Below are 22,883 nucleotides of genomic sequence, written 5' to 3' on the forward strand. Positions count from 1 at the left end.
TATTAGTTTTCTCATCTTTACCTCTAAGATTTTCCTTCCAAACTTTCTGTTCAAAAAGAGCTTCTTTCAAGCAAACCATCCTGTGCCAACACAATCCTTTACTGTAGAGGCTCCTCAGAGCCATCTACCCAAAGCTGGGCGTTGACGTCTCTTATATAACCATCTTGCCAAAGCTTATCTCTTACTGTAGAAACCTCTCTGCAAATGATCTCTTTCTGCTCGGACTTCTTGTAGTAATCCCTCTTCAGGCTGATCTTCTAATGTAGAGACTTTTAGTCATTTTCCCAAAGCTGAGCTTTGAGCTCATCTATAGATCCCAAAGCTGATCTCTCAATGTAGCAACTTCTCTGAGCCATCCATTCCAAATCTGACCTCAGACTCTAGGGAATTTCCTGTACCGGGTACATGTCAAGTGGCTGTCTTTCGGCAGTGCCTATTATACTCTTCCAGCTGGTTATCGTCACTACTTGACTCCTCCAGCTGGTTAACCATGTCCCTGTTACGGACACGTTAAACCGAGTCAGGCTACATTTCTGTTCGTCACTATTCTTGGTTACTATTGGTGTAACCTCCGAGAGCCAGTCATATCAGGGCCATGTATATGCTCCTCCCCTTGCATCAAATTACATAAATATGGGATATCTCAGTGACCTCCGCGCAGTTCTTTTTATCAAGACGTGCCAGTTTTCTCAAAGTGTGCCTTGTTCCATTTGCATCACCATGCCGAAGTCCATGACATCTATATCGTGACCCAGCATGATATGCCAATAACACTTCTGCCGTTGATAAGCCTGCTTGCCATAGGCCTGGTATCGATTGAGACGACACAGGACTTCCTAGTAGAGGCGTGGCGTGCATTCAACAGCATTTCTCTAGATATCACAGCATAGTAGGGAGATACCAACCGGTAGACCCGTTAGATTCTTTGAGCCATTAGATCATTCAACTGAGGTAAGTGAATTTCCTAATTGATTACTCCCGAAATGATAACGGTGCAGCAGTAATCATTGGTGACGTGAAATGGTCTCCGAACCGGACGGACGCTCAGTTGTCCTGCGGATGCGTCCACCCTTTCTGTGTTGAGAGGACGAAATGGAACAACGTGTAAGATTGTTCCAAAGGGGTGCATGGCATTTAGCTACGTACGCTCTAGACGTAGTGGTATCGGCCTCGTCTCCTCATCTAACAGAATGAATGAATAGGATGACGAAATAATACTGCCCCGGGAGTCTACGGTGACACTGTATGCATGTTATATGATCATGACATTCACGACTCTCTCAAGTGTTCACACATGTCACAAAACTTCGTAAGGGGAGGGAAGGCAATGTGGGTGTTACGGTCAAACCCCCCCGGAACCAAAACAACATTATTCACATTCAAGGGGACAGAGTTACAGTCGCATCTAAAGGGGCCGGAATAACGGTCACATATCTCAAGGAATCGCATCAGTTTCGAGCACAACCATTAGTCCAACTCGAACGTGTCAGTCACATCTCATAGAGACAGAACGACTTTCAAATGTATCTCAACGCAGGACAGCGACGGCAGTCAATCCCTCGGGGAACAATGGTTGTAGGAGGTGAAAATGAGGACATCTGACGTGTATTCAAGTCAAATACAAGAGTCAACATTAATTGTTAATATTGGCACTATCGATTTTATGTTGGCCATTCAAACGATCTTTTTTTAAAACTCAGTCCTGTTGTCGTCTGTCCAGGTAGGCCTATCCGTCCAATACGTGGTATCGCACCTGTGGTCCAGGCATATGTCGACAGATTTAATAAATGGTGCAATCAAGAATAAATAAAGACTATCAATAGATCATCTCGTAGCGACTGAACAGGAAAAAACTGAATAATACTAATCAATGGTGGGTGCATCACCTCGGAAGTAAGACCTCGTGCATTTGAGGTATGGGCCCGGTTTATGCAGTTTAGTTTAAACTTTTTCCACACTTATCATGTCGAGCCATTATAGATTGTGCGTGATGTGACTTGAAAATTGAGACACTTCAGTCCTCCAGCACAATCATATCTTGTCAATGATGAATTACAAGCGCATGTCGAGTGGGCAATTAGAAACATGATCTGGCCCTTGTTTATCACGCCCACAGATCACGCGGAATTCGATAGAATAATCGAGATGTAGGTTAAGAATCAAAAACAGTTCCTTATCTCGTCCTGGACTGTGGCAACATTTTTTTTAGGTCTGCGGGAACTAATTACCTCTACAGACTAACGACAGCGATGTGTGACGGCTCGTAACTTCATCGTGGTCGATCCGACGGTAGCAGGCCCAGTGTCTATGCGGTGGTTGTGACTAGACACATATGCAGTCCATTTCGTCTGATCGTCTTGGCGACATGACGAGGCCGGTCCACTGCGTCCGGAGTGTGGTTGTGATTGGCTGATTGGTTATTGAGACATGCTCCGATTTTACTTTTTCATTCCATGAAACGGCGCGCATTTGTAGACCCATCCTGATGAAACATTTAGAGAGCGAGATTCATCTCTCGCTCGAACCAAAAAGGCGCCGTCTTCTTCATTTTGTTTGAAGGACCATGAGTGTATCACCAGAACCGCTTGTCTCCTTCAACGAATTGTACTTTTGAGGCGACGTATGAATTTTATCCTGTCCACCAAGGTTTTTGCGTCTCGTCAATATTGTACATCTAAAGGAAGTATAAATCCAAGCAGGATGTGACATGAGTGGTTCTTCCTCGACACCAATGCGTCTCTCCCCGTGACTTATCCTAATGAAACCAGGGGTTAATGTCCGCTTCTCCAGCCCTTACGAGGAGCACTCTGAGGAGAGACAGAGGTGATCCTGAGCGGATGTGATTACTGTCCATTTGAGGCAACATTCATGTTCACGCAGGCGGCCTCGTGTCTTCATCAACGTTACCGGACTGCCCGTTCGTATCACCCAAGCCTCGTGTCTCATGTTTGTCTTCTTTTCTTCAGATAACCGAGCTTCACAATGGGAGATTGGCAACACGGATTCTGCGGTTGCTTTGACAACTGCGGCATCTGCATAGTGGCGTTCTTTGTGCCCTGTTACACCTTCGGAAAGAACGCCGAAGCGGTTGGAGACAGTTGCTGTCTCTGCGGTCTCTGCTCCTTCGTCCCGCTTGTCAACCTGTTCCTGGGCGCGAGCATCCGAGGCAAGATCAGGGAGCGTCAAAACATCAGTGGTGGTTTCATTGGGGACTTGGTCCTCTGGTGTTTCTGCCCATTCTGTGCGATGGTCCAGGAACACCAGGAAGTCCAGCATTTCGGCGGGATGTCTATTGATCGCCAATAGGACTGGAACATCGGGACTTTGAATTTGTGAACTCAGTCACAGTTCGTTCCAAAGGACACCTTTATTCGTGGTGGACAATTTGGACGGTTTGACTGAGTGGTGACTCCTCTTTCACGCTTTTCGATTTATTATGAGAGGCAAGAATATTTTGTATAGGATGTTTCAAAGAACTCCATTCGTCTCATCAGTACTTGATGATGTGCGTCCTCTGTTTAGCTTACAGCCAAGTGCTATTGTAAAAGAAATGTCAAAAGGGTAGAGTGTCCCAAGGATTCTTTTACATGCGCCATCGAGATATTGAACGCCATTGGTCTCGTTAGAAACATACCGTAATCCGCTACCATGCAATAGTGAAGGACACTTTTTCACCAACATATGATTTGACTGTACTGAGTAAGCAACTTCATATCATGCCGACACTTTCAAAATAAGGAACCTACAATCATTATGACACTTTCTAGCGGAGTGTTCTACATTTTTGTCACACATAACTTACCTTTTTCAAAATATCTCTAGCCTTCCTTGCGAAGTAGAAAGACATCTGTAAAAAGCGATACATGTACTTTAAAAATATATGAGTGGATAGTAGAAAATGAAATCCTTGTGTTTTTTTCTCCTGGAGTGATTTATTATCAGATTATGTCCCCGAGTTGTCATACCAGCAATTTAGAAGAAAGTATAATGTCAATCAACCTTGCCATCCTAAAATACATTTATTAAAAGGATACGAGATTACAAAGTCACAACCTAGCCGTCCTGAGGGAGCTAAGCCAACTGTATTGAGGAATGTTCTGTTTACGGACAAAGTCACAATCACCATCCTAAGAGAAGCTAAGCCAACTGTATTGAGGAAGGTTCTGTTTATGGACAAAGTCACAATCACCACCCTAAGGGAAGCTAAACCAACAGTATTGAGTAATGTTCTGTTTATGGACAAAGTCACAACCTGGCCATCCTGAGGGAAGCTTAGCCAAGTGCATTGAGTAATGTTCATTTCATGGACAAAGTCACAACCTGGCCATCCTGAGGGAAGCTTAGCCAAGTGTATTGAGTAATGTTCGTTTCATGGACAAAGTCACAACCTGGCCAGCCTGAGGGAAGCTTAGCCACGTGCATGGAGTAATGTTCTTTTTATGGACAAAGTCACAACCTGGCCATCCTGAGGGAAGCTTAGCCAAGTGTATTGAGTAATGTTCGTTTCATGGACAAAGTCACAACCTGGCCAGCCTGAGGGAAGCTTAGCCAAGTGTATTGAGTAATGTTCGTTTCATGGACAAAGTCACAACCTGGCCAGCCTGAGGGAAGCTTAGCCAAGTGTATTGAGTAATGTTCGTTTCATGGACAAAGTCACAACCTGGCCAACCTGAGGGAAGCTTAGCCACGTGCATGGAGTAATGTTCTTTTTATGGACAAAGTCACAACCTGGCCATCCCGAGGGAAGCTTAGCCACGTGCATGGAGTAATGTTCCTTTTATGGACAAAGTCACAACCTGGCCAGCCTGAGAAAAGCTTAGCCAAGTGTATTGAGTAATATTCATTTCATGGACAAAGTCACAACCTGGCCAGCCTGAGAAAAGCTTAGCCAAGTGTATTGAGTAATGTTCTTTTTATGGACAAAGTCACAACCTGGCCATCCCGAGGGAAGCTTAGCCACGTGCATGGAGTAATGTTCTTTTTATGGACAAAGTCACAACCTGGCCAGCCTGAGAAAAGCTTAGCCAAGTGTATTGAGTAATGTTCATTTCATGGACAAAGTCACAACCTGGCCAGCCTGAGAAAAGCTTAGCCAAGTGTATTGAGTAATGTTCTTTTTATGGACAAAGTCACAACCTGGCCATCCTGAGGGAAGCTTAGCCACGTGCATGGAGTAATGTTCTTTTTATGGACAAAGTCACAACCTGGCCAGCCTGAGGGAAGCTTAGCCACGTGCATGGAGTAATGTTCTTTTTATGGACAAAGTCACAACCTGGCCATCCCGAGGGAAGCTTAGCCACGTGCATGGAGTAATGTTCCTTTTATGGACAAAGTCACAACCTGGCCAGCCTGAGAAAAGCTTAGCCAAGTGTATTGAGTAATGTTCATTTCATGGACAAAGTCACAACCTGGCCAGCCTGAGAAAAGCTTAGCCAAGTGTATTGAGTAATGTTCTTTTTATGGACAAAGTCACAACCTGGCCATCCCGAGGGAAGCTTAGCCACGTGCATGGAGTAATGTTCTTTTTATGGACAAAGTCACAACCTGGCCAGCCTGAGAAAAGCTTAGCCAAGTGTATTGAGTAATGTTCATTTCATGGACAAAGTCACAACCTGGCCAGCCTGAGAAAAGCTTAGCCAAGTGTATTGAGTAATGTTCTTTTTATGGACAAAGTCACAACCTGGCCATCCTGAGGGAAGCTTAGCCACGTGCATGGAGTAATGTTCTTTTTATGGACAAAGTCACAACCTGGCCAGCCTGAGAAAAGCTTAGCCAAGTGTATTGAGTAATGTTCTTTTTATGGACAAAGTCACAACCTGGCCATCCTGAGGGAAGCTTAGCCACGTGCATGGAGTAATGTTCTTTTTATGGACAAAGTCACAACCTGGCCAGCCTGAGGGAAGCTTAGCCACGTGCATGGAGTAATGTTCTTTTTATGGACAAAGTCACAACCTGGCCATCCTGAGGGCAGCCAAGCCAACTGCATTGAGGAAATTGACTACTTGCTGGGACAGAGTCACAACCTGACCACCTTGGCTGCGGGCTTGCAAGGACAATGCCACAGCCTTAATATACGAAGGGGAATAAATGATTGCATTAAGCAGCTCAGCAACACCTGGCAATATAAGAATGGCTTCTGCTAACAGTAGACAACACAATGAATAGGTGATAAAATTGTCTAATTATAAATAGTTATTTATTACATTTTTATTGATGTACATTGGCCATATACAACCATAATAAAAATACTAGCACACTGCACCTCTGAACACAATCATTCATATAACATTGTTCATGCCACTGTCATTCCCAGTTGACAGTCCCTCAGTTCCCAGAAAGCAAGTACATGACTCTGTTCAAAGTATATAAATCTATGGTAGGGCATTGCTATGGGTGTTACTGGTATACCTGTCACATCCCGGAACTGAGGAAAAGTTATCACCCCTCCAACAGGCAGAGTTGGGATAGCCTGGTTGAGGGCCTATGTGCCACCAGGTATCAACAATGCATCAATCATATGACTATCATTCGTTATCAATTATCCATCCATCAAGTGTTTTGAAATTAGATTTTGGAATCATGTAGCCTTACAGAAATATCCTTCAAAATAAAAAGAGGAAAAGCTAGCCTTCCACAGTGTTCTATTAATAATACTTGTAGGGGACAGCCGTTGCCCAGTTTAGCTAAACCTTGACACCAAACATCATATCACATTGCGTAAACACAGCGAAAGCTTCTGTGGACAATAGTATCATGTGGGTTTACAATTTGTTGTTCATCAGTTCATCTTTTTTGTGCATCAAATTTTGTATTTGAGATCTGTAGATTAAACATGCTATTGGCTTACAATGATCTTATTTGAGAATTTCCTAATGTTGTTATGATATATATCGCTCTGAAGCTATTTTTTAGGTGAATGTCCAACAAGTTGTTCTACAAATTGTTCGACACGGTCATCCTCCAGGACTCCCATAAACGTGTCCAACACCTTTCCATTTTTCACGGCAATAACAGTCGGTACTGCCTGAATCTGAAATCGACAAAAACGATATATTTTGAGGTCATTTGGCACAAATTGCAAACCAGCTCTCAAGTTAGAAGCTTGTATTCATAACGTCAATGCCATAATCTTCCAGCATACTAATGTCAATGCTTTTTCGTCTCTGCGATGTTTGATTTTGACACTCCAACTCAAATATACATATCAATCACCTTACAATGTATGTAAACAATGTTTTTTAAACAGCGCAAACAAGTAAACTAGGTACCTGCCGTACTAGCCTACCATGATATGTCTTCAGCTATTATACAAAACAAGACTTTTACTCTTATATTCTTTCTTTAGCAGAATACAATTCAACAGTCCTTTATACTTTGAATGGTTCCATAACGACTGTACAACTACATGGAACAACAATTTTATCTTAGATCAGTAAACCTTGGAAAAGGCACAGAAGGGCCGAACTTCCTAATGTTTCCTTAACTGCAACTTACTTTATATGATGAAACAGTATCTTCTAAGTCTTGTTCATCAATATCAACCTTGGCCAATAAAACATCTCCCTTCCAATTAGAAATAATCTTCTCAAGAGAGGGACCGAGGATTTTACATGGGCCACACCAACTGGAATAGAAGGGAGATGCAGGAGGTTTATGCAAAGAGGTCACAGAAATCCCATCTGAAATATTTTCAGAGGATGGTATCATTATTAGGGAGTGTCTACCTTAACATCACTATTTTAAACAAATGGTAGAAAACTTTACAGTGACCACTTTGGACTCGTGCTGGGACGAAAATGGGTATTAAGTTTAAAGGACAATGTCACAACCTAGACATCCTTAGGGATAGACCTTAACATCACTATTTTAAACAAATGGTAAAAGCTTTACAGTGACCGCTTCAGACTCATGCTGGGACAAAAATGGGTAATAACTTTAAAGGACAATGTCACAACCTAGACATCCTTAGGGATAGGCCAACATATCCGCTTGTTAGTGTTAGGACAAAGTCACATCCTGGCCATCTCAGCTGTGTGGCTTGTTATGAAAATGTCACAACCAGACATCCAAAGAACATCTTACTATCATCACAGTCTTTACACTTACGATGCATGGAAATCAACAACGACAGGCTTATCACTTTCGAGGACACGTTTCTTAAAATCTTCATCATCCTGTACATTGAAACTACAAGCGTCCCTTCGAGGAATTGTGGTTGAGATTCTTGCAACTTGCTGTACCAGTGATGAAGATGGTAACGAGTCTTTTGACAGTAGAATTCTCCTTGCCAAGAGAGTTTTGTGGAGTGTGGGTACTGCCAGACACAGTGAGTTTAATCTTCGAAATAACACTCTGGAAGTCATCTCTCTGAAAAGAAGAAGAAGTGGTGGTTCCTTTCTGATCAGTGATGAGAAGGTTTGTGCAACACAGTATGATTATGCATGTACATGCATCATCCATGATGATGCATGCACCTGCACATCTGGTCTGGTGTACAAGTGCCAAGTGCCTGAAGTGGTCACATGGTTATGGTAGGTGGTGTCCGAGTGCCTGATGGCTTTTGTCGACTTTTCTTGATTTTTTCGCAGTAACGTGCATTTAATCTGGGATCTTCGAATGCGCTACTTCAATGTTAAACTGTGGACAATTTGCAATGGAATATCATCACCAAAAAACCAGGACATTTACCGATTAAGTGGTAAAAGCTGGCAAAAAAGTAAACTTCTGCAATGCTCGTGTGAAATACGTCATATATTTTGCGAAGAACGAATGTGGCGCCCTCTTTAAACTGTGTTGTTGCTGTGACAACCCTTCTGTAAATCATCATGGCTGCCGCGCTTGCAGAAATTAAGCAAGAGATGACATGACTTCGGCTTTTCTAACGATGTTTGTTTGGGTAAAATGGTAACATGACCCTTAAAATCATTGTCTACCTGCAGTCTTAAACATCAAGAACATGTTGACCTAGTTGTCATGCTGAAATTTTGGGAATTTTAACAGACTTGAGTGAAAGTCATTCATTTTTTTATCTCATTCTCAGGATTCAATCATTATCATGGAGGTATTATTATACCTCCATGATTCAATCAAGACAATACTTGTTTTGATTAGGCTAGGCCTAATCAAAACAAGTATTCTTGCTGTGAAGACTGTAGGCCAATGGGAGCCCTAAATTTAACAATGTTTCCAAGTTTAAGCTGTCCTTATGCTGATATGCTGCAGTGCAAGGTTTGCTCTGTGCTGACGAGTGACATATACGACAATCAAGATGTACAGACCGGGGGAGCTGGCTGTACGTACCCATAAGTCTTTGCGGTAGTCTCGCGCGTACCGGATATAACCCATCAAGCTTTTCTCCTTCAGAGAAATACTGCGTTGCGCTCAACTGCCAATTATGCATTAGTCTGGTGGACACGAGGTTGGCCTTAAACTTGCTTGAAATCGAAAATTTGGACAACACACGTGTACTACAGCAAACGGCAGCATTCTGACATATAGAAACATGTGGTCTGATTCTATTTTTACTTGTCATTTAGTGATCACGCGTCCAACCTCGTATGCAGGGTAATGTGGCTTTCTCATTGGTCGAACGTTAATTTTGTTCACAGCCTTATAAGGCACTTGAGCGCAACGCAGTATTTCTCTGAAGGAGAAAAGCTTGATGGGTTATATCCGGTACGCGCGAGACTACCGCAAAGACTTATGGGTACGTACAGCCAGCTCCCCCGGTCTGTACATCTTGATTGTAGTATAGCATAATAGTGTATAGCCATAGGCTACAGTAGAGTAGGCTTTCCAGTTCCACTCCAGGCTCCCATGACCCATGGCCATGGCTGGCATGATAAAGTAAAGCTGATAAGCCTCTTCGGAGATACGATTTTGGTAGTTCTGCGCATGGCATAATCCAGCCACACTATTTATTTTCCATGCTTTCTTTCAGATAAATTCATTGACAGGAGATCATTACTGACATTAGAAAAAAGAAGGAAAAATGGCAGCTGAGGTAGAAACCAAGAAAGCCAAGTGGGGTGATGGATTTGTGTACCGTAGAACTCAAGCCATGCCAAAGAACACCCTGTTTGGGTCTATGCTTGAAAAAAGGGATGAAGTCGAACTGAAAAAACTTGGAGAGATGGATTTGGATGCTTACGATTTGGAAAGCAAACCAAGGCAAAGAGTCAGAGATCCACCTCCTGCCCTCAGCTTTAAGATAAAAGGTACTACAGTATGTTAGCATGCTTATATGTTTAAGTTTTTAAAAATATTTAGCAAGTCATGCTGTTTTTATGCATGAGTTCATTAAAAAGGAGTAGGCCTATGCTTAAAATCACACGTAAATGTAACCTTTTGCACCTGCAACTAATTCACAAGTTGACTCCAAGTTTTTCTTGTGTAGGCCTATCTCATCTCATACATAGCGATAGATGGTGATGATGATCATAATGATGATGATTAACTGAAGTTAGCCTCTCAACCTTGGGCAGATTTTATATTCAACATCATAATTATCATTATCAATGGTGGACAGTTCTATTACCTCGGAGGAAGGAACAGACGTTAACCTAAATATAATTTTTCAGATGATTCGAAAATAAAACAAGCACAAAGAGAACTTGAACAGCGATTAAAAAGAACAAAAGATGCGGAGCAACGTTTGGCGATGATGGAAGCGCATGCACGTTATTACCCAAAAGACATCAGTACAGATCAACGGAACCCCAAACCAGGCCAATTCATTGATGCTAGACCTCATCAATGGATTACAGAGATGGACCTGGGACATACAAGTGACATAAATATCTTTGGTGTCAATCGAAACACAAAATCATTCAACAGAGACAAATACGAAGAGTTACCTCCAGTACATAAATATGCTTTAATCGGTGATGTCTTGCGGCCAGGGATGGATTTCACAGCAAAGAAACCGCAAACATCCCCAATGGAAGAACGAAAGCAAATTGATGCCGATATGTATGACAGTCACTATTCAAAAATGTATGGCCATCGGAAACAACATTCGAGCAATGCTTTAGATTTAGGTCTCGCTGTGCAACTTCCTGTTAACATCCAACATCAATTTGGCACAAAGGTTTGTCAGAATCTACTCTCTGACAATGATAAAGTTCAGAATACTTTAAAGGAACAACAGAAACGAAAAGAAAGCTTTCTTCGCAGTAGGCAACAGCGGCCTCCAATCAGGGATGTGAAACCATCTGGATCCCCGGGCTACGTTGCTTTGGGTAACGCTACGAGGCATAACGTTTTCCCAGGATACACCTTCGGTAACCAAAGAAGTCTGATGAAGAGTGCCTATACGAGGGATGTCCATGACCGACATGATCCAGATCCGGATCAGTACAGATGTAGGAGAGATGAGCTCAGTAAGTACGGTGTCCTTGGACACTTTGTCAGGGCTTGGCAAGTATTGGCTTTATAATTTTTTTTCAAGTTTACACTGACAAGAAAAACATTCTCACATTTAAGCTTACAATACATGTATATGCACGCTAAAGCCATGTAGCTGACAATATTAAATCCAGACTTGGTCAAGCCCTGACTAAACCAAAATAATCCTTTAAGTCTTGGTGTTGCAAGTGTGAATCCTGTCTTTATTTGAACCCTTCAAATCTTCTATCTTCTTTCTTTAGAACCATTACCTCTAATATCTCAGTGGTTGTTGGGTTTAAAGATGCACTAGTCTGCTTGTAAATGTACTACCCTGGCTGCCACTTTTCAACAGTTACACAAGTATGACAACATAAAAAAACCGAACTATGTACTGTACAGCTCCAGTGTGTATACTGACTGTGCTAAACACTTTCAATGCCATTTATTTCAAATTGGTGACACAAAACATGTATTTGCACCTTGGCTGGTAACTTTGGCCTGGCTGGTGAGCTGCTTAGTGTGTACAGTTGCACTATCTTATAGTTTAGTTTGAAGGAGGTGGTTTAATTATGTTTTGTTAAGATTGAAAGCCCTGAAGGACCATTTTGAAATGATGACATGATAATATCAGTGTTTTATCATTATCAGTCTCAGAAGGCTTAATCTTAGTTTAACATTCTGTCTGGTGTGGTCTTTTCATAACACATATTTTTGTATCTTTTATAGGTACTTGGGCAGAGAGCAATGTCTTGCGCGAGAGAATGAAAAAAGCCTGGGACCAATACTTGGCAGAAATATTGCCCAAATAAGAATAATCAAGATGTTGAGCCCGATGACTTAACTGTAATGTTAGTTGATTGGACTGTGTGGCCAAGTTTTATGTATATTACATGTATAAGTTTGTGATGTTTTTGTATTCTGTGTCTGCACTGGGCTGCGAGTACGGAGGCAAGGATTTAATAGTCTGCTCAGGAAATAGGAAAACCCTTTATATTAATCACCACTCTTGTTGCCTGGCCTTGATTGTGCCCTTGGAAGGAAAACTGTTTTAAAAGGTCCCCAAGCTTGCTTACCAGTGCAGACACAGTGTACATGTAGCTGACCCAAGCTCTTGTGTTTAGACTTATTGCACTCTGTCTCTTTGATCCAACACAGTCCAACCACAAGGTCTTGTTATTGGGTGTATAGACTACCAAGGCCTGAGGCAGCTTGGAGCACCTTGATGAGTTTTTTACAATCAAATAACAGCCCCTGTGGTCCAGTGTCTGGTAATCTTTTCATTAGAATAGATTTGCACGGCGTGCATACAACTTGTGTTTATTTTCTGGTGTAGGGCCTACCATAATGTTACGTTAAGATTATGAACAATTTGTAGCTGCTCAAATGTCAGGCAGGTTATCATGTATACACAGTATTTGATGAATGTCACAGGGTTCTGGTTGTAATCTTAAGATGATTCCATTTATAACACAACTACAAACCTTTCCTGGTGTTTTTCCAATGCAGGCACTTGGGCAGAAAGCAATGTTCTCCGTGAGCGAATGAAGAAAAGTTTTGCAGTTTACTTAGAGTCGCAACCTCAAATGGAACGAAACTGGGATCCCAAAGCGCGACGCCCCCCTGCTACTGCACCGACGAGACAACAGAAACCCAGACCCAAAAAGAAGGAACCTCAAGCAGGAAAGAGTGATATTCAGTTTGATGATGATATTAAGTTTGTGACGCCACCCCTGACCCCTCCACCTCCCCCTCCAGAGCTCGTGACGGCCGAGCCTGTTCAAAGGGACGATGATTTCTGGGATTTTTACGACCAGAAAACATAGTCAAGGGAGCTTACTTGTCAAGTGGTCCCAATCCTAGTCAGCGTATGTCCTTTTGACAAACTGTTGTCTCACTTGGCTATATTGTACTTTTGACCGAGCCTGTCATTTCAATTAACAGCCAAGAAATTATACTGAAAAATGTATGTTAGAGTCCCAACCCAGACATGAGGTCATCTTGTTAACAATGTAGTGTGCCTGCAGTATAGATTGAATCTTTTCACTTGAACCTACATGCAGAGAGACAGTTAAGACAGGTTCATGGTGGAACTGGATGAAAATAGATGTAATGTAAGTTCAAGGGAAAATATTCAATCTAGACTATTTGTTACACAGGCTGAACAAATATGCACTTTTGTAAGTTATATCATTGTGCCATTTTGATACAATATATGTCGTTGAGGCAGAAGCATTATGTTTGGCTATTTTATATATAAAGTTTGGTACACTTATACAAAGGAAAGCACACCATGACAAATATTTTTTCACATCATTTAGCATAGCGTCACTGTGGTGGTCTTTTTACCAAAAAATCTGGTTAAAATTGTCAAAACATTTAGAGTGTCATGTCATCCAAATGTCTAATTGCACAAAAGTAAAGCACACAATGGAATATTGGATTATTGACAATCTTTTACTGTTGAAGCATGTCAGTTCCTAGTATTTCTCATGCCATCATGGAATGCCAAAATGTTACATTTATACCCGTATTTCCCTTCCAATAGAACACTGTTTGGCCAAAAGCACTTTAATAAAGCACGTGTAACTCCACTGATAATTTAATGTAGGAGCTTCTTTCCAATTTGTTTTGTCTCATTTACAAAAAAAACTATGTTGTACATGTACAAATTTTTACAAATTGTGATACATGTATTTTGATATACATTGATTGTTTGCTTGAAGATGACAATAAATACCAGTAAGTTAACCTTAAAACAAAATCTTATTTCAATCCGTCACGGTCAGTAAATGTTGCTTGAAAGCAACATTGACTTATGGAGTGGACAACCAATAGTCTTCACTGATGAAAGCAAGATGTGACGAAAAAGCAGTGAGACTATTGATTAATCCCTGAAGATAGCGCAGCGAGTCATGTACCTTTTCAGGCTGTGAGAACATTGAAACAACAACGCCAAGAGCTGATGACGTCGTCTTGTCATAACTTAGTTTCAAATGAGGTCACGTTCTCTCCAAATACAACCCCATTTTATCAAAATGAAACATCTTTCAACTGTCCCTCATGTTTGCTAGCAACCTCAGCCATCTTTGAACAGTGATTTATAATGACCAAGTGAACAAATGAGGTTCGGTGTGATGATTTATTTACAAAAAATGCCTATGACAGTGGCCAGCTTTCATTTGACAAGACCCTGGGATCAAATTCTGGTGTCAATGAGAATATGTTAATTCCTTTTGCTTTGCTACTTCTGGTACAATCCATTGCCACTAATCTGACAGTGTAACAAGGAGGAGCTTGAATAATGCCCCTAGAGGATCGACTAGTGTTGCTTTCACCCCCTCTGAAGCCACCTGAATCACTAATTGAATTTGGAGTAATTTGAATTCCTATTGGGCATCGTCTGCTAACTTGAAGATGCCTTCCCTATTTTGGCTTGTTCTTCCAACGCCTTTGCCTGCACAGTTTTCTTGAGCGTTTTAATTTCCATTTCTGCATAATGTTCTGCGAATATCGCCTTGAGAGGCTCGATGAAGTGTGGGAAGAGTGGGATGTCATCCATAGTAACCTGTAAAGAGACAAGTGAATCAGGAACATCAAACATCATGACTACCACAGAACTATCTTTGCATGAGAAATTTATAGCGCTGGTGCAGTTCTTTAAAAAACATATTAATGAATAAATCGACTAACAAGAACTTACCCTCATGTTGTCAAAAGAAAATCCCACTTTGTCTGAGAATTTGTCACTGAAGATGGGAACCTTGGCATATCTCTGGCTGAAGTGGTTAAGTAGAATAAACTGGGCATTCATTTGAAGTCCAATCTCTATGGCCTGGGATGTTGTGCTGCAAAAGATGAAAGCAGTCAATGCTCATTAAATTGGAAGACAAAGATGCCAAATGATATCTAATTTATCTAAAGTTAAGTATCGGGATGATTCTGACAATGCATTAAGTATCATGCATTGGTACGTAGCATTGCAAGAAGTATCACATCATTTCAAGACGGTTCTTGTGGATCAAGCGCAGCCTGCTTTTAACCTCCCTGCTCTGACTTCCAAACTCGAGTGGGAATGGGTGTCGAGTGGGTGCGCAACCTTGCTAAGAGAGGCATACTGACCTGTGAGATTTATATCTTGCTTCATCCTTCAAATCATCTTCCATCGATGCTTCATGGATCAAGATGTCAGAATCCATACCTAGAAGCAGACAAGAAAAGATGTCAGTGGCATTGTGAGATGTTTTAAGGCCTCAACTAATCATCTGGAGGTCCATGATCCAATTCTGGTCAACCTTTCACTTTAAAGCAAGCAACTAAACTTCAAATTACAGAGGAACAACGTTTATTCTTCACTTAAATGTATAGCTCAAGATCTTTGCTGGGATTTGACCAATCGTATAAGAATTGCTTTGTTTTACAGGAAAGCCGATACTTGCCTATTTTGACTAAGTTATCACAGGGCATTGTATCTCCAGAATATGTGATTTTCCAGCCATCTTGATGTGTAAGGGCGACACCGAAGGAACCAGGCACATGGCGCACAAAGGTTGTCTGGATCTGAAACCAAAATGACGCGGACAATTAAATCGAACGATCTTTACAAACGCAGCCAATCTTTTTCAACAGTGGATGGATTTTACAAGACCCTGGTAATGTTGAGTGAAATTTCGCATTGAAAGACAATTACCAGTGGTTTACACTTTCAAAGTACAAATTCTCAAGATCTACTTTAAAAATGAGACTAGAGTTCCTTTTGTTGGGAAGGGTTAACTCACCCTATTTAGATGAAGATGCTGCAGGATATGATCGCAATTCTCATCTTTTGTGCCATTTGTATAATTGTTTACTTGTTGTAACGGAATCAGCCTGCAAAGATAACGGAAACCCATTGGTGCTCAACTTTTACATCTGGAGAAAGAATGAAATAAGTGACACACATAAGGGAGGGATCATCTCAAAGTTGCTCTTTACCGGGGCCTTGAGAGACGAAAGTTTCTCATCTCAAAGCGAGGAGGGTCAGCCATTCCCCTTCCAAAATAAAGTCTTTTTTCAAACTTTTGGCATTATCCAAAGAAAATAGTGATGTCAAAGATCAATTTTTTCTTGTCATTTTGAGAGGGGGAGGTGGTCAGAGATTCCGAGATGTTAAGCTTTATGGCCAATATGGGTTATGGTATTCAACCCTCGGCCTCCACCCAAGTCACTGCCAGCACTTACAAATGCGAAAGCAAATGATTCATGATCTCCACAGAATGTTGTTATCCAGACATCAAATTTATTTCAAAGGACCATACGACAGCATCAAGAAAGATGTGTTGGAGCAAAAACTTACCCAACATATTTTTCCACAGGATAAAAGGATCCCTGGAACTGCCTCATCCACGTTCCAAATGCCTGAGGGGCCAGCAGGATGAGCTTATCTTTACTCTGCGTAACTTTGGCACGTTCAAACAGGATACTGAACAGACCCTAGAAAACATGGAGAAATTTGCAGTCCTCTTACATGTACTTGTAAGGGAGAAAAGTTTACAAACAGAAGTGTTCAACAAAGACACTGACTACTTAAGATTCATGTACGTCTGAAATAAACTGCATAAAAGTCTGGGTTTTCAGTATTGCAGTGTTCTTGCCTCCTTACCATATGATGATCAGCATGCATGTGTGATATATAGACACATTTGAGTTTCTGTAGCACCTCGGCTGTCTTGTCGCCATAGTAACGGTATATTTGTCCTAGTGTGCCTTCACCACAGTCCAATAGGATACAGGTGTCCTCCCTGAAAGTAACAAAATTGGATAGAATAGAATTAGATAGAGATTGATGTTTCAGGCATCATGGGATGGAGGGGGGTCGGGAGGAATCAAGACATTGTGATACCCCTGCACCAAAAACCTACACATTGATATGAAGTGTCTAATTGTGCCCGCCCCAAGGACTGAGGTATATGCATTAGTGTGAATGCTTTATCTTGGGCTACAGACCCAAATTACCTGAGGACGTCGGAAAGTTTCAAACTTACATTAAGTGTAGAAGAATACCGCTAACATTTCGCACTTTGCTCGGCACTGATGATCCGGTCCCCAGGAACACAATCTCCGGATACGGACGACTAGGTTTAGAATTTGAAGATTCCAGATCTGCTAATTTTTTTCTCATTTCCACTAGTCTCTCTTCGACATCCTCTTGTTGCATGGCCTCTTTTCTGAACTCATCATTGTCGATTTCAATACAGTGTTCACTGAAACATTCAAATAAACACTTTTATCAGAAGTAAATTCATTAAATCTTCCAAAAATGACACAGAATTTGGTGAGTTGTGATTTATCTTGCTGGTATCTCACAGATAAGTTTTTTTGAAAAATATAAAAAGTCATCAACGGACTTTTACCAGATGCCTCTCGAATACATGTTTATGTGGAAGATGAGGGAGAAGATGCTATGTACTCACCCATCAAATCCTTTATGTGGTCGGTAATGATAGACAAGATTCGTACTTCCAGACACGACTGGACCCTCTAGGTTGACAGGCTTCTGACATAACTGAAACAAAATGAGGTAAGTTCGTAGGAAAGTTCATATCTGATCGCTTATTTTGAATGGGTTCCCTGGATTCAGCACATTGAGATTCCTAGTGTTCAATCAATTGTACGAACAGGTGTCACTGGTAATTCAAGTCAATGGTAACCAATTTTCAGCTCTCTCTTTCAACTTCCAGTGCTAGATCCTGACCAAGTTCTGACATCACAACACAGAAAGAAGACTATGCTTTCTAGGTATCTGAATATTACTTATAGTATTGCAGTCTATGCATGATCAAGACTAGTCAAGCAAACGTGCAACTTTTCTTTGCGGTTTTAGGTACTCAGAGCTTACAATTTTAAATGGGAAGTTTAAGAATTGTAGGATATTCCACAGACTGACTTACTGGTCCATTCCTCTGACCCACGAGTAAAGGGAATACCCTGTCACTTAGCAAGTTCAATATTGTTTGGATTTTGAAGATTCCGGTGCTGACCAGGTTGCTGGAGCTGTCATCAAGAATCAGGTGGTTTGTCTGTGGCGGGAACCTGAAATGTAAGACGAGGAAGGGTTAGTATTAATCTATTGTAATATATGGGCTTGCGCCCTCCAGGTTCCTCTGCTCCTCTCAATTCGGACAACACGTATGTCTCTTTTATATCATTTATTTTGCTCCTTCCTTGATGGGAGCCAGGGCTAATCTCTCGAACTACAGGTTTACCCCGTGGTACCTCATGGCGGGTTACGTAACCGAGCCTGGCATTGGTTGACCAGGATGTTACTAAGAAACTGTTGCCATGGGTACCTTATACAAATTTATATGTTACACTATGTTCTCTTTGACTTTTTAATTATTTGACCTTGCCTTGTTTGTTCTTTTGAAGCCGATTCCGTTTTCTAATCATATAACATGAGGATTTAGAGTCTTTTGAAGCCGATTCCGTTTTCTAATCATATAACATGAGGATTTAGAGTCTTTTGAAGCCGATTCCGTTTTCTAATCATATAACATGAGGATTTTATTTTGACGACTCGTACGATCACTTTTGATACAGTATACGAGAGCCATTTTCTTGTTTTGCCTAAACGCGCTGATGTTTCATCCACCTACTTGCTGATCCAGGCTTGATACCGCGGCTGCACCAAAACATCATGGGGAGCCATATGGACTATCACATCCAACATATCATCAAGACTGGCGCCATCATTTTGATACGGCTTGAGTTTGTCACTGCTCTCTAATGAGTCAAGGTACTCAACAGACGGGCATTCAACAACTGAAATCCGAATTCAACAAAATGGTTGATTTTGGAACTTGAATTTGCATCAATCCAATCGCATATGCCCCTTGGTTTCAACAGAAATATTCTTGATCAGGCTGGGAACAAATCATCGAATGTAAAGCACTTTGAACATTTACGGTATACAATATTTAGAAGTTACATTTAGGAGACAATACTTCATGAAAGATTTATGGAAAGATTAGGTGACTTACTAAGAAATGGCTGTGATGGGAGTTGATCACTAAGTACATCATCTGGCTTAATCTGAAAGGAACACAATTAGCTCAGTGGCTTCAGATAGAAATCCGACATTTCAATTTGGGAAAGGTATTTGCGGCAGCAGGATCCACAAAGAGAACTAAACAAGAAAACAGATCAACTTGGTGCGAAATCTCAAACACAAAAGAAATTTGACCCAAACAGAGTGGAACAACATAACATCTCAACTGTAGAGCATTGGACCGGCATTCCAAAGATCTGTGGTTCGAATCCCAGTCAAGGCAAATTTTATTTCCTGTAATTCTTTCTTTCATTCTATATATGAACCAAAATTAGCAACTTGTACTCATCAAAGCTGAAATACAGCAAATATATTACAGTTTTATACTCCGATTATAACACCAACTTACCACTTTTCCATCCGGTAATGTGATTTCACTGCCATTTTTTAGCTGACCAATTTGTGGACCACTGAAATGTAATAGGTAAATCAAGTAAGAAATGTAATATCTTAAAGTATAAACAGAACTCAAATAGATGACCTTTCAATGTTTTGATTACAACACAACACCAACAGCACAGGTACAATCGTTTTTACACACAAACTTTGATGTCCCTCAGAAAGGACTCTAGCTGGTTTTAGGATGCTGTTCTCAACCTAAGGTCACAAATCAAATTGACAAGGTCAACTGAAAGATTCTGCCCAAACTGTTGATAAATACCTACATTGTTATTCCCAAATCAACACATCTTTCCATCAGTATTTTCCTCGGGTATAGTTTTGGCTGAAAGTGAAACAGCAAAAGATGACCATGCCAGGGAATTACAAACTGAAAAGTTAAATGCCTTCTTACACATCAGACCGACATGCATTGTTTAGCATCATTTGATATCATTATCATAATGATAATGCTTCAGACCGCCCAAAGGCATGGTTGCTCAACTTCTTTGCCATAGGCAAGAGCCATTTGGCACAAGACAACAATGGCCCTTACAGTTATATTTCAAGGGAACAGGTGGGGAGATAACGACATGATGAGTTGAGAGCTTCCTATCAAAGCAAATACCAACCTGGCACAGAAATGCAACTGCCATGTCATTGCACAGTTTGACATCACTCCCTGTTGCACCGTCCTGTGTATCTCCAGAGAGCCTTAGTTTCTTCCCACCTAGAAAAAAGGTCTCGAGGTAAAATATAGTGGATAAAACTCTGAACAGTTTCTACCAGAAGATTCTCAACAACTGCAATCAGCCATTCTAGGAACCTGATTTCAGTAACAAACACAAATTTAGTCTCTAAACAAATGAAGTATGAACAACTCACTGGGTTCTGCCTGGTCAGTGGGATCTTTGTAGAGAGGCACATAATCAACTTTCATCGAGTGGTCTTGGAATGATCCGTTAGACGCATCATACTTGACTGTGAAAGAAGAGGAACATACGGTTAGTATTAATCCAGGGAAACTTTGTTCTTCATTGGTCGAACTCAACTGTATGCGCTGATTGCAGCAGCAACCACAAAGTATTACTACTATGATTTGGACATTGCTCTTTCTTCAACAAAATAGTCATAGACTTTTAGACTTACCCAGGTTGGTAGCTTGCGTATCAGCAAAACGCTTTGCATGATTCACCATGTTTTCCTGAAAGATATTGTAAACAGATCAGGAAAGATAGGCACTGTTGTAAACCATATAAATGTATGTGTTTTGTAGCATAATAAGATGATTTTGGGGAAAAGATCGAGTCACCAGAGTCATGTCTCTTTATGATACCAGACTGCAGACAATAAAATCAACTAGGAATTTTGACACAATGCTTCATACTTACCACCTCTGGAGGCCCATGGAGTGTGACTGTTGGCATCCCTACTGCTTGAAGAGTCAGTGCCATCCCTGGAAATGAAAATGAGAAGAACTTATAATACATAAATGCACTATCAGCAGCCTGTTGAAATTCACTTGAAAACAGAGCAAAGGTTAGTGTAACTACCTAAAACTGCTGCCCAAATCTACTTATTATAATCCTTGTATGCTCAAATCAGGTGCATATGTAGAGTCAATCACGCATAAAATAGAAGTTACATATTACTATCTGTTAGAGGCACTTAAATAGTAGGTCATCTGCTAAATTCCCTTTTAACAACATGTTCTTACCCAGTAGTCCACCAATGTTATTCCAACTATGATGGGTGATGAAGATGTGCTCGATTCTGGAGGGTTTCATTCTGGAAGAAAACTGCTCATGATTTGTATGTATGTGTGATAGGTTTGACTAGAAAATCGAGATCGAGATCAGAATACTAAGATAAGAACAATAAGAGGTAAATTGATAGGCTACATTGCGGTTTCAAACCAGCACTGATCATCTGCAACATGTTCATTCAAGCTTCAATAAACCATTTCCCTCTTAGGCCATTTGTTGACAATTAAATATCTTCATAACATATCACAGACTTGTTTCAATCAACAGGGAAAAGTGGAGACAAGCCCATCAGTGCAGCAGTTGGACTGCATATAGTTTTGGACATTTTAGCACAACACATACTTGTGTTCGGTAACAATCCTTTGGGTTCCTTCTCCACAGTTAAACAGGTACCTGCAAAATAAGAAATTCAGAGTTACATCAACAAAGCTTTTTGCCAAGAAGGTGAGTTGTCTGGCATCATTGACGGTAAACCCCATTGTCAAGTTAGTTTGTTTTCCTGACCCTAGGTGGTACACTACAGGCGTATCTGGCAAAGGGCCTATAGACTATGGTGGCTCATCTTGACCGGGCTCTCATGCAATTGCGCGCGTCACCACTATCGAGATCCACAAATTTTGGGCGAGTGATTTAGCAATCTCAAAACATTGCGGTCAAAATGATAGTGGCTGTACTCAGCAGAACAGAAGTACGTACCGGTAATGTTCAGTGATTAAGAGCACAGACTTTGGTGTCCCTCTTCCTCCAGTCCCAATAACTTGGAAATTCATTATGCCTGGCACAGGCAGAACTTTTCCTTTGACATGTTCCCGGTATTTGATGTGCCGTAGCATCTCAGGCTGTCGTCGCTCCCGCTTTTTCATGTGTGGTTTTTCAGGACTGGCTTCATCAACTCGAGTTTTTGACATTTTGGATATGAGAGAATTGATGTCAACCTTCTTACGTGCCACAGAAGATGAACTTAGGTTCTTAACGCCCCGATGGATGAAATTATTGAGTTTGAATAGGCGTAATGTGGCAAAAATAGTCATTTGAGATGAAGAAATTTTGTGAAATTTTGTTTTTCATGGGGGCTGCCATTACCGGAACTTCTGGGTTTTATAGAAATGGATCGGGATTTTTAGTTGGCAAACCGAACGGTCCTGAGCCAATAAGCTGTACTTTCAACCAATTTGTATTTTAAACTTATCATAAACCTTAAAAATGCTTAATGATACCAGTGATACATTTTAAAAAGGGTTAAATATGGAAATGTGTGAGAGAAAAGA

The 22,883-nt window shown here is 41.0% G+C and overlaps 3 protein-coding genes across 5 annotated transcripts; 1 reads left to right on the top strand and 2 right to left on the bottom strand.

The window, feature by feature from the left end:
- Window positions 1-6,192: 6,192 nt before the first annotated feature.
- Window positions 6,193-8,742, bottom strand: LOC135486424 (thioredoxin, mitochondrial-like). The gene is made up of 4 exons (XM_064769206.1): window positions 8,689-8,742; window positions 8,107-8,367; window positions 7,495-7,624; window positions 6,193-7,030 (listed from the first exon to the last, which is right to left on the bottom strand). Exons 2-4 carry the CDS (start codon window positions 8,361-8,363, stop codon window positions 6,902-6,904), a joined length of 516 nt encoding a protein of 171 aa, XP_064625276.1. The 5' UTR covers window positions 8,364-8,367; window positions 8,689-8,742; the 3' UTR covers window positions 6,193-6,901.
- Window positions 8,743-8,800: 58 nt separating this feature from the next.
- Window positions 8,801-14,335, top strand: LOC135486411 (uncharacterized). Of its 3 annotated transcripts, XM_064769183.1 has the most exons (5): window positions 8,801-8,904; window positions 9,941-10,217; window positions 10,581-11,381; window positions 12,115-12,236; window positions 12,895-13,024. In XM_064769183.1, the coding sequence occupies exons 2-4, from the start codon at window positions 9,992-9,994 to the stop codon at window positions 12,195-12,197; spliced, it is 1,110 nt and encodes a 369-aa protein (XP_064625253.1). In that variant the 5' UTR covers window positions 8,801-8,904; window positions 9,941-9,991; the 3' UTR covers window positions 12,198-12,236; window positions 12,895-13,024. The 3 variants fall into 3 exon arrangements, with proteins under 3 accessions (XP_064625253.1, XP_064625265.1, XP_064625247.1); XM_064769195.1 differs by lacking the exon at window positions 12,115-12,236 and having other exon boundaries at window positions 12,895-14,335; XM_064769177.1 differs by having other exon boundaries at window positions 12,115-12,990.
- A 76-nt stretch (window positions 14,336-14,411) lies between these two features.
- LOC135498390 (zinc phosphodiesterase ELAC protein 2-like) lies at window positions 14,412-22,688 on the bottom strand. Its single transcript, XM_064788648.1, has 21 exons — window positions 22,312-22,688; window positions 21,958-22,008; window positions 21,567-21,637; window positions 21,241-21,305; window positions 20,999-21,053; window positions 20,735-20,830; window positions 20,482-20,579; window positions 20,137-20,195; window positions 19,821-19,881; window positions 19,404-19,455; window positions 19,020-19,185; window positions 18,315-18,456; window positions 17,838-17,929; window positions 17,409-17,627; window positions 17,027-17,165; window positions 16,721-16,857; window positions 16,164-16,254; window positions 15,825-15,945; window positions 15,508-15,586; window positions 15,089-15,233; window positions 14,412-14,953 (listed from the first exon to the last, which is right to left on the bottom strand). The coding sequence occupies exons 1-21, from the start codon at window positions 22,644-22,646 to the stop codon at window positions 14,792-14,794; spliced, it is 2,436 nt and encodes an 811-aa protein (XP_064644718.1). The 5' UTR covers window positions 22,647-22,688; the 3' UTR covers window positions 14,412-14,791.
- Window positions 22,689-22,883: the final 195 nt, after the last annotated feature.

Source organism: Lineus longissimus, chromosome 1 (assembly GCF_910592395.1).
Source record: "Lineus longissimus chromosome 1, tnLinLong1.2, whole genome shotgun sequence".
Lineage (NCBI taxonomy): Eukaryota > Metazoa > Nemertea > Pilidiophora > Heteronemertea > Lineidae > Lineus > Lineus longissimus.